Source organism: Lepidochelys olivacea, assembly GCF_965140295.1.
Source record: "Lepidochelys olivacea isolate rLepOli2 genome assembly, chromosome: 15".
Classification (NCBI taxonomy): Eukaryota; Metazoa; Chordata; order Testudines; family Cheloniidae; genus Lepidochelys; species Lepidochelys olivacea.
In genome coordinates, this window is record NC_140425.1 from 15,617,770 (window position 1) to 15,631,355 (window position 13,586).

The 13,586-nt window shown below is 42.8% G+C and overlaps 1 protein-coding gene across 2 annotated transcripts in view; it reads right to left on the reverse strand.

Moving 5' to 3' along the window:
- LOC311531676 (solute carrier family 2, facilitated glucose transporter member 11-like) overlaps positions 1–13,586 on the reverse strand; it is a 23,577-nt gene continuing 9,991 nt past the window's right edge. For both annotated transcript variants that reach the window (XM_084649270.1, XM_084649269.1), the window contains exons 5-12: positions 13,069–13,198; positions 10,839–10,987; positions 9,430–9,617; positions 8,432–8,542; positions 6,874–6,975; positions 6,665–6,740; positions 5,515–5,642; positions 1–4,749 (exon numbers count right to left, since the gene is read on the reverse strand). In XM_084649270.1, the coding sequence (XP_084505396.1) occupies positions 4,549–4,749; positions 5,515–5,642; positions 6,665–6,740; positions 6,874–6,975; positions 8,432–8,542; positions 9,430–9,617; positions 10,839–10,987; positions 13,069–13,198 (1,085 nt within the window). In that variant the 3' untranslated portion in view covers positions 1–4,548. The remainder of the gene's footprint in view (positions 4,750–5,514; positions 5,643–6,664; positions 6,741–6,873; positions 6,976–8,431; positions 8,543–9,429; positions 9,618–10,838; positions 10,988–13,068; positions 13,199–13,586) is intronic.

Sequence of the window (13,586 nt, forward strand, 5' to 3'; positions counted from 1 at the left end):
CATATATTACATACTTTAGACACTGAAATACAGAATAATTTTCATGCAGCTTCCTTCTCTACATAACAAATCGTCTTTTCCATTCATGTCCAGCATGATATTAACAGACATTCAGGACTTCACATTTAAATTCACTGCATTCAAGAATACGGTTGTTGTTTTTTTAAACTCTGCCATTTTAAAATAATTGTACAAATGAAGCTGTCTGGCAACAAATGTCTCTCTCTATTGCACACGCTCCTTTGTGACTAGCCAGCAGCCCTACTGTAGCTTTTACACAAGCAAAATTAGAAGAGAAGAGCTGGATGGATTATGGCTTTCAGGCTATAAATAGAAACTGGAGGAGAACACAGAGGGAGCTCACAGACATGCCCAACAACTACAGTAATAGGTATGTACTAAACTAGGAGCCCTGGCTATGTCCTGCACTCGGGTTGCTAAAATGGTTCGTATAGTGTATGGGACTTTTGATAGTACAGATGACGGTGCTATCCTGGAGTCTTTCACTGTTGGGAACATCCTGCTTACTGTCGGAACACAATGCACCTAACACAAACAAGCTGCTACATCTGCCATAAGAACATACATTGTTCTGGCATCTGGCCAGCGATACCTGGCTTCCAGGAACATTTAACTGTGCTTTTTCATTTCATGCATGGTAAGAGAAAGTGGGGCTGTTTGGGAAGATCCCTGACCACGACACCTACAATTTGGTGCACAAGTACCAAGGTGCTAGGTACCTTAAAACACATATGGTAGATAAATCTACAGGAAATGCTTCAGCCCAAAGCCAAGTTTCTTATTGCACAATTAAAGATGAGACTGAGAGAGCAAATGTTAGTCTCAAGCCCTGTGACTAATAAGCACTGGTGCATTTAATACCTGGTCACTAAGGGACAGATTTTTAAAGATAGTTAAGCATCTAGGGGGATTTTTCAAAATCACCTCGGTGCTTAAAACTCATTGATTTCAATGAGTGTTAGGCTCCTGGACGCTTTTGGTGCCTAAATACCTGTAAAAATCTGTCCCTAAGAAGTAAGTGATTCAAAGGTGAAACACAGGATTCCAATGCTGGAATAACTGCTGGGCAAGGTGCATAATGTTTAGCCATTCTGAAATCTATGCAGTGCTCAAAGAAAATTGAATCAGAGCTTGGAAGGGGAGTTTGCTGTCCCCATGAGCTCCTGCTTCCCTAAGACTGTTCCTCTGGGCTCCTGTTAACCCAAGCAGTAAGCTCACAACACTTTCACTGTGTGAGCGGTTAACTGACACAGCACGGTGTCTGGAGGGCAGCCAGGAGCGTGGCACCAAAGATGTCTGAAATCTGGCACGCCTCTGTCACTTGGCTGGCAGATGCTGACCATGTCCCTGACGTATTGGGAGCATTTCAGTTTTGGCTTCCGAGGGACTGGTCAGGTTGCGGGAGTCAGGCAGACACACACAGCCAGAATGTCACAGAGAGGAAGAAAAGGCAGTTTCACTATAGCCTCTCAAGCAAAGATTGGTAAGAATAACCCCAAAAGCAACCATTTACCCTCGTCAAGCCTTTAAAAAGCAGTGAGAGACACCAGCGGAGTGGACTGGACTAAAGTCAAATGGATTCTATAAAGCCTTAATGGAGTTACACGAGGTATGCGTTTTGGCCCATTAAAGCAGGATATAACATACAGGTGCCAGCTATTATAGCAGGCAAACATTTCAGTGCTAGCAAACCTCAGTACCATGGAAAGGGCTCCACTCTATGAGCCAGATTTTCTGGACTGCCAGATTCACTCTTCACAGCTTACCTAAAGCAGCCAGAGATTGCCACTGGAAAATTACCCACAAATAGGGGGAATCTGTGGGCGTAAAGCTGGAAAAGGCTGCTCTGCTCTTGTGGCTTCATTACCTGGTTTTACGAGAACCTCCGCTCCCTGTATGGTGAGGAGGAAGGGCAGTGGGCACAGGGGAATGGAATGGGTGGAACAAGGCTTTTGCTACGTCTGATTCTCCAGCGGCGGTGTAAGTTACAGCTGCCCACTACAGCTTGCACTTGAGCTGGATGCACATAACTGGGAATAAGGAGGCCATGACTGGCTCTCTGACAGCTTCCCCTCTCTACTCTGCGCTTGGCTGAGCTTACATGAAGAACCAACCCCTAGGAGAAGTATCAAGAGCACCCCTGGGAGCCCATGAGCCTCTCATACAAACAGTTCAAGAGAAGTAGCTGTATACGTTTTAAAATGTACATGAACCACTATAAGCAAGCTATGAAGAGAACCAGTTCAGAATAAATAATTCCAAAAGCAATGCCCCAAAGTCAGGTGTATAACAAGTCACTGATTAAGTATGAGGAGGAGCTTTCCTTCCCAATCTGTTAAATGATTAACAGCCATTATTGCTCAACAGGTTGGTGGCTATTTAAGACACTTTATACCATAAACAACATGAGCACTGAGATGAGGAAATAAAATGTCATCTGGCTTCTGAAAACAGAACTTAATTAATCATATTAAGGCCAATCTTATTTCAGAGTCCAGTTTAGAGGCAAAGAGTTGAGAGGATTATAGCGAGGTAGACATTGTTTAGGTGAAGAAGGACTAAAGAAGAAATATAGTTAAGTATTAAACTGGTGTCTGGTACTGCTCAGAGAGAAACAGAATATAAAACCACTTTGTAACACTTTAAATTAGGGTTCCCAAATACATGCCATTTAGCCTTGAAAAATACCAACCAATCGTTAAACTTTCACTGAGATGTATCAGTCCTTTGTCTCATGGGAGTGATGACACAACAGTCCGTATAGACACACCTGGAGCAGCTGAGGCGCAAGGCATGACAGAGTACTTCTGCACCCCTAATGTGTCTGTAATTTTGCCTGTCAAACATGCACACTATGAGGGATCACTGCATTTATCAAACAATCAATGGCTAATTCTGGGGAAACCCCATTCTCTAGACCGGCACGTACCACCTTTAAATGAAGGCCCTTTTTAAGTACTAAACTTTTTGGCCCAAGTTTTCAGACTTGGGTGTCTAAACTCAGGCACTTAAATCCAGATTAGGGCACCTGAATAAGTGGCATGATCAAAACCAATAACATATCATGGTGTTTTAGGCTTCAACTCACTAAACTCATGCTCTCAAGCGGCACGTATGTTCCCATATTATGTGGCTGGAAAACCTATTGCGGTTAAAAATCAACTCTCGTTCAGAAAGATTAACGGCCCTGTGCTGCACCTGAGTGGATGGGATTACAAAAACCAATAACTGAATCTCATCACTGACACACACAGCACCAGTGCCCCTTCTCTGAATGGATGAGGTTATCTGAACCACAACTAGCGGGGTAGCTAAATGAGAGGAAAACAGAAGCTGATTGTGCAGGACAAGACAGTCAGAAGTTACATTTGCTCCTGTTAGGTGTATATTTCCCCCAATAAAAGTGCTCCAAAGATTTCTTTAGTATTTGTCTAAAATTAAAAATAAATCAAAAGTGATGACTTTGATGGAAAAAGGACAGCAGAGAGGAGGGGAGAAATCTTCAGAAATTAACACATTATTTGCTCATACTCTATTTTACTGTTCCATGAATAAAGGGCTTGTAAAAGATTAATGAATTATTGGGTTAATGAATGATTGACAGATTTTAATATGTGGTTAATCAAACATTATAGATTATTACAGAGGCCAGAAGGTCAATAGGTGGCTTTTAACTAGAGCCTTGTGCAATCAGAATTTTTATTTTATTTTTTTAGAAAATCCACAACAATTTAAATGGCAAAGTACTCAATTTCATGGCGTTCGAGTGGAATTAATTTTACAATTAATGTTAGTGAATTTCAAAGATGGAGTGAAGTTTACAACTAAATTGAGTCAATTTCAAGGTTGGGAACTGATTCCATCCTTGAAATTGACTAACATTACTTGTAAAATTCTTCCTGCCCTTTAAATTGACTACTATGTGTAAAATTTATTCTATCCTTGAAATTGACTCAATTTAGTTGTAAAATTCATTTTGTCCCTGAAATTGACTAACATTCATGGTCTGGGGCCGGGGGCATTTTTACGATTTCCGAGGTCTCCATGAAATTGTGATTTAATGAGGGTCCTAGTTATAACCATCTATAACATCTTCTGCTTACAACAATCTATAATGCATAGTACTCATGTCTGTAACATGTGTATAACATCTATTAATATTTTATTAACCCTTTATAAGCCATTAATAAATGGAATCATAATATACAGTGTGATCCATTCTTTTTAAAAGAAGCTTTCAAAATGGTTTGTCTAAGTAGCATATCACTGGGGATGCTCCCAAGAGATGGCAAAGGGCATTGTGGTATAAATAAATGCTACCCTTCTAAGCAAAAATGCAGGGCAAACTGTTTTTAACAAATGAAGTGAACAAGAAACATCAACTGAATTTCCTGCTTTAGTGTGAAAACTTTTCACTACACAACCAAGAGCAGTGTATTCTCCTTAACCCCCACCTCTTCTGTCTCAAGAAAAGAGAAACATCTCAGGATATTTTCCAACCACCAGCCACCTTTACTTATTCCCAGACTATAACATAGTGGATTTGATTTCCTCAGGGCCTTTCCAAAACTTCTCACGTGTCTGAGTTTTGAAGTTGCGCTTGCTGAACTCCTTGGAGATTTCCAGGAAGGTCTTCCCCTTTGTCTCGGGAAGGAAAAAACTGACATATAGAGCAGTGCAGACACAAACCGTGAAGAATGGAAGGTAGCAGAAGTGAGCAAGACCTTCCTGCAGGGAGAAAAAAAGGAAAAGTGTTGGAAACGTACCACAGTATGAGGCTAATCCCCTCTACAAATCCTCTCCTGCATATAATAGCTTCAATCATGAAATATTTCTGCACTGACTTAAGGATCTTACAAACATGAGTAAGCAGCTCTCCCCTAAAAGGACTAACAGCAAGATACTTATCTCTGACAATATTATCTTGCTTCGTTTGTGTTATAAACATTGGTCCTGACTGGCAACAGATTGTAGCTACTGAAGGGGAAAGTTTGGGAGATATGTACCTTCTCCTAACCCTCAATATAGCTCATGCTAAAGAATGATGTAAAAACAGACTCTCTTTTCAGGATTCACTGTTGGACATAATACAGGAGCACTTATTGTGAAGACCCACAATCTCTCCAGTCCCAACCTCTTCCCAAAGGAGTCACTTTAGGGAATAGGGGAGTCTCCTCTCCCAACCTTTCCAAGTTGGGGACAGAATGGGAATGTTGGCTGTCAGGGACTCAAAACTATTCCAACCCCAGCCTCTTCCAGCAGAAATCACTATAGGGAAGCAGTAGGAATCTTGGCTAAGAGAGAGCTCACAACTACTCCAGTCACAACTTCTAGCCAAAGTCACTATCGACAGAGCTGGAGTGCTGGCTGCCTGAGACTTGCAGATACTTCAGACCCAGTCTCTTCCAGTAAGCATTGCTGTAAGCTGCAGTGCAAGAGCACTTGTTTGTGAACTAAAAAACAGTAGATGGCTGTACCAGCTTCCAAACCTACCACAATGAATGGAAAGGCCATTCCAACTGCAAAGAGATTGGACCAGAGCAGAGAGCCACAGATCATGTAAGCAGCTGGACGAGACATTTGATCAAAAATCTCTGTTGGCAAAACTCCTGTCACACCAGCTAGAAAAAGGATTTGGAAACAAATTTGTAATATGTCTGAAATGTTAAAACTAGAAAACATATGCTGACAAATATGTAAAGGGATATAAAAAGGACAGGGACCATTGATTACATTGCCAATTATTCTCACTAGTCAACACGGCCAGAATACATAGTAATGGACGTAACTGCACCAGGGAAGTTTTAGGGTGAATATTAAGAACTGCCTAATTATACAAGCCATCTGGCAATGGAATGAGCTGCCAAGAAAGGTTTTGTAATCAGAATCACTCCTTATTTTGAAGGCTAGACTGGCATGGGCAGCTTAAAAATAATGTAATCAAGCCTGAGACGTTGCAGGGACATGAGCTAGATGACTCATTGGAAGTTACTTCCAACCCAAATGATTTTATGACAGTTAGACTTGATTCTCCTCTTGCTTGCACCTGTTTTATATTGACATGAGCAGAGAATCATGTCCACATTACGTATCAACACAGCACACATCATGTGCATACACACAACCACACCTGTACACACTGCCTGGTTCTGAGAAAAACGGCAAGCTCATCAGTTAAAAAAACACGTGAAAATGTGTTTCAATTTATATTCAAAGAAATTACAAAATAATACAGCTCAACAACCTTTAAAGCCATACAGTGAAAGAGTGAAGCAATAAGAGCACTTGGTTATAGTCCTAATGAACTGGTTAGCAAATCCAGGAACTGCTGCCTATTGTCACAAATTAGACAAGAAGTTACTACCTACACAAGGTTGTTTTTATGCTTCAAGTTTCCTTTCACACTTTGTGTCTTCAGGACTCCAAGAGAACGTAAACAGAAATGGCTCCAGAGAATGATCGGTTGTCATTACACACCCTGAGACACAATCACAGTTGCCTACAAGCACTGCTGATGAAACTACAGGTAGTGAGTGTTCAAAATGTATTGTCCCTTTGTTTCATTCAAATGTGATGTGGCTAAGTACAGTCTTCAGCCCCCGCAGTCGCACAAGGGTTGAGCGAAAAACCTCAGACAACTGACCTGGTCCAATTCCAAAGCTCAGGATATAAGCGAAAATACAGGCCATGCTGAGGTACGGCATCCAGCTTATCCGACTCTATTTCCACAGAGAACAAGGGAACATAGGTTAAGGCACTTATAATTACTTGCCCCCTACTTAATATCCCCATCTGTGTCAGAGGCATAACCAGAATCCATTTCACTTAGATAATTCAATAGAGTTATTTTACCTGCTGGGATAAAGCAACCATGAAGATGATGGCCCATACTGCCATGAGGCTGTACCCGCCCAGAATCAGCAACCGCCGCCCAGCACGCTCTATTATTATGTTCTGAAACAAAGCAACACGGGACACTTAGCTATTCATGCCTCTCATCCACATTCCTCCCTCTCTCCCATTTAAGGTATCATTGGTTAGCTTGCTGGGCAACCTACTTCCAGGGCACTACCCGTTCTTTAGGAAGAAGAGAAACTCATGCAATAATAAGGACTGTGTTGAGGAGATTCAGTCAGGCTGGGCAATAAGGAGATGTCAAGAATCTGTCACAACTGCAGTCTGAACCCTTTTCCTGCAATAGGCATGTATGAAGGAAAAAGCTGACATTCTCCGGGAGACAATTCATCCACCTCTCAAGCTGTGTGCTGCCCCAGAGATCGCAGGCAGAGGGAATAAAGTCATTCTTTGAGAGCATCCAGAAGAGAAATGTGAGTTCCCACAAGTTAGTGGAAATTAAGAGAAATTTGTGACTGCAAAGTACCAAGCAAAAGAGACAGGGGGTCTGTTTCTCTGGCTCTGTTTAAGTTTATTTTCTCTCTTGTCTATTTTACGGGAAAGAAAACTGACCAAAACGTACAATATCAGTACAACTGAATACAACACATTCTCTAAAAAAGAACAGGAGTACTTGTGGCACCTTAGAGACTAACCAATTTATCTGAGCATCAGCATTCGTGAGCTACAGCTCACTTCATCGGATGCATCCGATGAAGTGAGCGGTAGCGCACGAAAGCTGATGCTCAAATAAGATACAGACTAACATGGCTGCTACTCTGAAACACGTTCTCTAGGAGTGCCGCATTTAGTGTAAACTGCCACAAGGTGACAGGGTTTCAGAACAGTACCGGTTTTACAGTACAGTCCCTAACTTGTGTTCTTAGGATGCTGCACTGTGAAGACAGACCGCAGATGCAAAGACTGCAAGCCATGACTTGAAAGGTAAGAGTCCGTCTCTGCAGCAGTGGAGGTAAGCCAACTGAACTGAACTGAACCGGAGAGCTCCAGTTGTAGCATTCACTGGTCTTTTCTAGATAGCTCCTACATTACTATTGTCTCCAGCCACTAACTTTAAAAATGCTATTCTCTACTAACCTACGAGGCCTTGCCCACAGCAACGGTCAAGACAAACAATTACTCTGGCTCCAGTAGGTAAGTCGCATTTTAAATATTTATGTCTAATTGGAGAAGCTGGACTTCAGAGACTGGGGATACAGGAGAACTACGATACCTTCCAGTATTGTCATAGTCACAAACAAAAATCTTTGCTGGAGTCCACTGAAACACTTTCAAACAGAACTCTTTTCTGGCAAACACCTAAAAATACAGCACTTTTTAAAGTATTCAAGTAAGATGTCAAAATACCTGAAAATGAACACTGTGATTTAGTGATTACAAATTATTTATACAGCAAAGTGTTTCTTTGGGAAGGAAGTTATTGTAGGTATGAAAGTTGCCTGATGTACATCGGTGGGGTTTGCTCACATAAGCAAAATGCATTAGAGATTCTTACACAAGTAACGGCTGTGATCAATTCGCAGCACCCGGTGCCGATAATGAGATATTGGATTTTCTCATATGGAATTCCAGCCTCTTGGAACACATAGGAAGCATAAAAATACATCTAGGAAAAAAAGAAAGTGAACTGTAAGAGAAATTGCCCTGGAATTGCACATCACTGCCAGTCCCACCCCCTCAGACGCCACATTCCCCCTCCCAATCTGGAGAGTAACACTGTCACCCGGAGAACTGGCTACTTGTGCTGCCATTCAAACGGCTTCTCCACAGTGTCCATATGCAATCCATTCAGTAATGTGCATTCAGCAGCCAAACACCTGATATTTGCATCTGATGGTAGCAATGAAATGCTCTCTGCAAACAACTGCAAAACAGATCCGTAAAGTAACTGAAATGTTGTTTCAATAGTGAAGGCAAAGAGAAGTCCATCAACTACAGACCTCTCCCCAGAATAAAAATGACCCTTTCCATTATGCCCCATGTACCAGATATGACATGGGTCACTCATCAGCAATGCCAGGCACCCCTGCCACCTCATGTTTCCTGATATCTCAGAAGACCAGTATGCAAATATTTCTGTTACTGCATTTACGTTCCCATTTTCTTGTTTTCTAGTTTCTTGGGCATCTCAGTATGATCTCTCCTCATCCACCCTTTCCCGCCCATGAGTGGATGGCAAAAGGTTTTTGCCACATCAGTTTAGGGGGACATCTGAGCAAGGACCACCTAGCCTTTCTACCCGCCTCTCTTTTTAGGCCACCATTTTACCTGCTCCTATTTCAATTATCTCCATCATTCCTCCTGCTTTGGTAGGTTCACAATGCTCTCTGGAGATCACCAAGAAGAACTCTGCAAGGGAAGCAGGCTAACTTGCCTTCCCCTACAGAACAGGGGGAGATTCTCAGCCTCTGTTTGCTCCAAAAGTGACAGTCTTCCTTGCATTGTTGTCTCACATCTGATACCTGCTGATGAAATGGTGGCTATCGTGCTTACCGAGTCATTTCCACAGAGCTGCATGGCGCTGCTCAGCACAATGATAGTTATTAGCTGCCGTCTTACAGCTGGATTCTGGAACAGCTCCCACGGCCTCTTTGCCCTCTGACCTTTGATGGCAGCCTGTTCTGCTTGCATTTCCTCCAGCTCACTGCTCAGGTCATCATTACCTCTCAGCTTCTGCAGTGCTGTAAGGGAAAAGGTGCCGTTTATCTACTTTATGGAAGCACTTTAACTTCATCAATTCATCTCCCTGTGGGAGTGAGGGATTGGGTGGCAAGTGACAATCACAGAAAGCAGTGTAGTGGTAGGACTTTGTGATCCAAGAAACCACCTTTGATAAGCAGAGAAAGCAAGATGTGCTATGCTTGATGAAACTATTAGAAAGTCTGAGAGACTTTGGGGAGAAGGGATGACAAAACCCATGCAACTTTCTTATCAGGGAATATTTCCAACCAGTGCAATTTCAACTACCATGCTTCTGACTCTTATTGAGAGAATATTACTCTATGGTAGCTCTCCAATGAATCTAAGGGAGTTAAGATTTTTTGGTGCACAGCACATGTGTAATGGAAACTAATTCCAACCTGGTCCATGTCTGGAGATCTGTATGTTACAAATGTCAACAAATTTCCTTATATGAAGAGGATTCAGATTTGGTCACTGAAATCTTCATCTAGCCTTTCTTTGATATCATAGTTACAGACTATATACAAAGTTAAGTAGGTCTCCTTAAACAGAGAACAGGTTACATAATTGCCTTTGGACTCACTATATGTAGTGAAAAAGTCATTTGCAGCAACAGATAAGTACCTTAACAGGTCAAAAACCAGTTATCGTGTAAACTGCACTCTAGTTTGGAAGAAAGAAATAATGACGTATTTACCCTGCCTGCCCTTTGCGTGACGCTTATGGTAACTTACCAAAAAGCATAACTGAGGGCAACATTCTCAAAAGGTGGAGGCCCCGGTCTGTGCCCAGCTACAAGTGCATGCTTGTTTGCACGTACAATTATTGCAACTGTCCACACAAATGGTGAGATGGCTGCCAACTTCGCAATATCCAAGTCACATGCAGCTAAGGTTACACTTTTGTGTTCGCATTTTATGCACAAAGAACATGGGCCTCTATTTTGAAAAATGTCACCCTAAATGTTCAGCAGAAAGTGGCCTAGACATTGATTGGGCTAACGCGTTTGGTACTCGCTAAAGGAGGCCAGTAGCACTACAGGAGAGAATACTGACTGTGGAAAAAAACGTACCTTTCAAGCTGCTTGCTCCAGGCCAAACATGCTGGACTAAGCTATGCAACATATTAAGAATGTACAACAAAACCAACATCAGTTTGTTTGCACGGTCCGTAAATCTTGCCCCCTGAATCGGACATTGACGCGACCACTTTACGCTCACCACAGATGCAGGATTCCTTGTCACCTCGGTCAATCAAGAGGTACCTCGGGCTTTCTGGTAACCAAGGCAGAGTCATCAGCTGGATCAAACCCGGCACCACATTGCTAGCCAAAAGAAGAGGCCAGCTCTCCTCTCCCCCTAATAGTTCTCTGAGGAAAAATAAAACATAATTAAGATAAATCAATCAAATATTTCATAAGACGAAATGCAGTGTTCGGAGCTGTCTGGGTGACCTGGTGGCAGCACAATGCGGTGTGGGAGAGCTGGGTTTGACTCTCTCTCTGGGTTTCATAGGGCATCTCTCTCCTGAGGTCCCTTCCAACCCTGCTATTCTGTGATTCTATGATTTGTGCATCATGCAAGAGAAGCAGCTGAGTTTGAAAGTGAAGGTGATGTGGCCTTCTGCCTCACAAGCGACTCCTTGATAGGTAACCTATGAAACAGCAATGCCATTTGCCTCCACCTTAGAGGGACTGGCACCTGCCTGGAGGTTGGTTTGGTGCTGCGATGTGACAAGAGAGCAGGAGGTCAGAGACATAATGGAGGGTTAGAGAACTCCATCTGAACAGTCACAACCAGGGACACCAAAAGCTCACACTGTGATGCTGTGGGTCACACCACAACTTCCCACTAACCCATGCACCAAAACTATAGCCCATCTTGCTGTTTTTATATGTTGGACAGTTGCATTTAAAGGAAAAGCTGTCCTGCCAACCTGGAGAGATGGGACATGATTAAAAAATCTCCTCGTTGGGAGAAGGAATTCATTCACAGGTCTAGATGGGGAAATAAGATATCCAAGGATAGAGGAATTTGGGGGAATTCCAGAACAATGAGACCTCCCTGGAACATTTTAAGCACAAGGGAAGGGAGGGAGAGTGCACTTTTAGAACGTGGCTGGCTCAAAGAGGGTGGTGGTGAAGACTGCTGTAGCAGTCTTTCTGGGCTGAAGATCCAGTGTGGTAATCATTCTGGTACTGAGGGTTTTTCATTCCACTCGTGAGGTTTCACCCATATACATTTTCCTCTGTTCACATTTCACACTTGGCTGCCTGTTCTGCTTCTGCTGGGATGGTTGGATCAACCCCAGTGACTGTCGCACACAACAGGGAGATGCTACTGCTACTTCAGGGTAGCCGGATCAAAGTAAGCAGTGTACAGTTTAATGGACAGGGGTGATCCAGGAACACTGGGGCAGCGCATATATTTTGGGGCTGACAGAGCAGCAGGTTTACAAGTTGACTATGTTCAGGAGGCCCGTTCTGAAACATGTGGAGCCTCTTCTGACACAAGGCAAAATGCAAGTTGGAATAAAAAAGTGCAACTCCCATGGGTGTTCCTGGGCCAAAATCAGAGGTGGCATAAATGGTGGTGCAAGTTACACACTGGGTATAAGGGGCAAAGGAGTGTAACTTGGAGGAAGCAGTATGGCTTAATTGATGGAGCATAGGCCTGGGACTTAGAAGACTGAGGTTCTATTCCTGGCTCTGCTGCGTGACCCTGGGCAAGTCATTTCACTGATGTGTACCTCAGTTTCCTCATATGTAAAATGGGGATAATGACACTGACCTCATTTGTAAAGTGCTTTTGGCTCCACTGATGAAGAGCTAGGTATGGTTATTACCCCCCTTTGATAGTCAGTGGGTATGAAAGAAAGCAGCTTTTCCACCAAGGGTAGCAGTGGCGGCATTGTAGCAGGAAAAGCAACTAACACAAGTCTTGCCACACATACGCACTTACATCTTCTCCCCTAACATGCAAAGCCACATTCAGCCCTGGGGTACACAGGCAGATTTCCCACTGAAGTCCATGTCACAGCAGAATTTGGTCCACAGAGTGCCAGATTCATGCAAGTTGCGCTCATTTTGTACATCCATTGAATGCCGAGTGAGTGAAAACAGTGCTGTCACCTACACCCAGAAAATCTACACCGGGCTACCCATAAATTAGGTGACACATCTGAGGGTGGGTAAGTCCTTAATTTTGTGTGTGTATTTCAGTGTCACAAAGTGTTACAAGCAGTGGGTGGGTCCTGAAAAATCACGAAAAAATCTGTGATATGATTTATGGACAGCCCTCATCATCACTGATGTCACTGCTGAATTTGGTCCCTAGGCTCAAAACCATCATGCTGTCCCAGGGGTACGTAGGCATTTGAGCAGGAGAAGACAGGAGAGGAAAGAAAGAAGAGAGTTAGTGAATCAGAAACATAGGGAGGTCTATACATTACCTAATTCCAACAACTTGTCCCAGCACCAACCCTAGGGCAGTAAATGATGCAGAAGTCAAGGTCACTGCTCCTCTGACCTTCTTGGGAGCACTTTCCCCCAGGTACATGGGCTGAATGTTCATGCTCACACCTGGAGAAGACAGACAAACACTGACCTCAGCTTATGCTCTCAAGATGTAAAAGAGAAAAAAGAAAAATTAAAACAGCCCCTAGATGAGGTAGTTAGCTGTATTCTCTCTGCTTGTTACAGAGTATGCTGCTTACACTGATCTCTCAATGCCTGTTACTTACACCAATATATTTCCATTCCCTCTAATTCACTGTGTCAGTTTTGGTAAATATGTATTAAAGTATGTAATGCGGGCTAATGAAAAGCAATTTCACATTTTTAAAGCTACATAGAGTATCATTACTGTGCATTATTAAAGCTGCAGCTTTATTTTAATTTTGGTGCCCTCAAAGTGAGGGACTAATAGTGCTGGCTAGAGGCAGATATGGGGTAAATTTTCTGCCACACC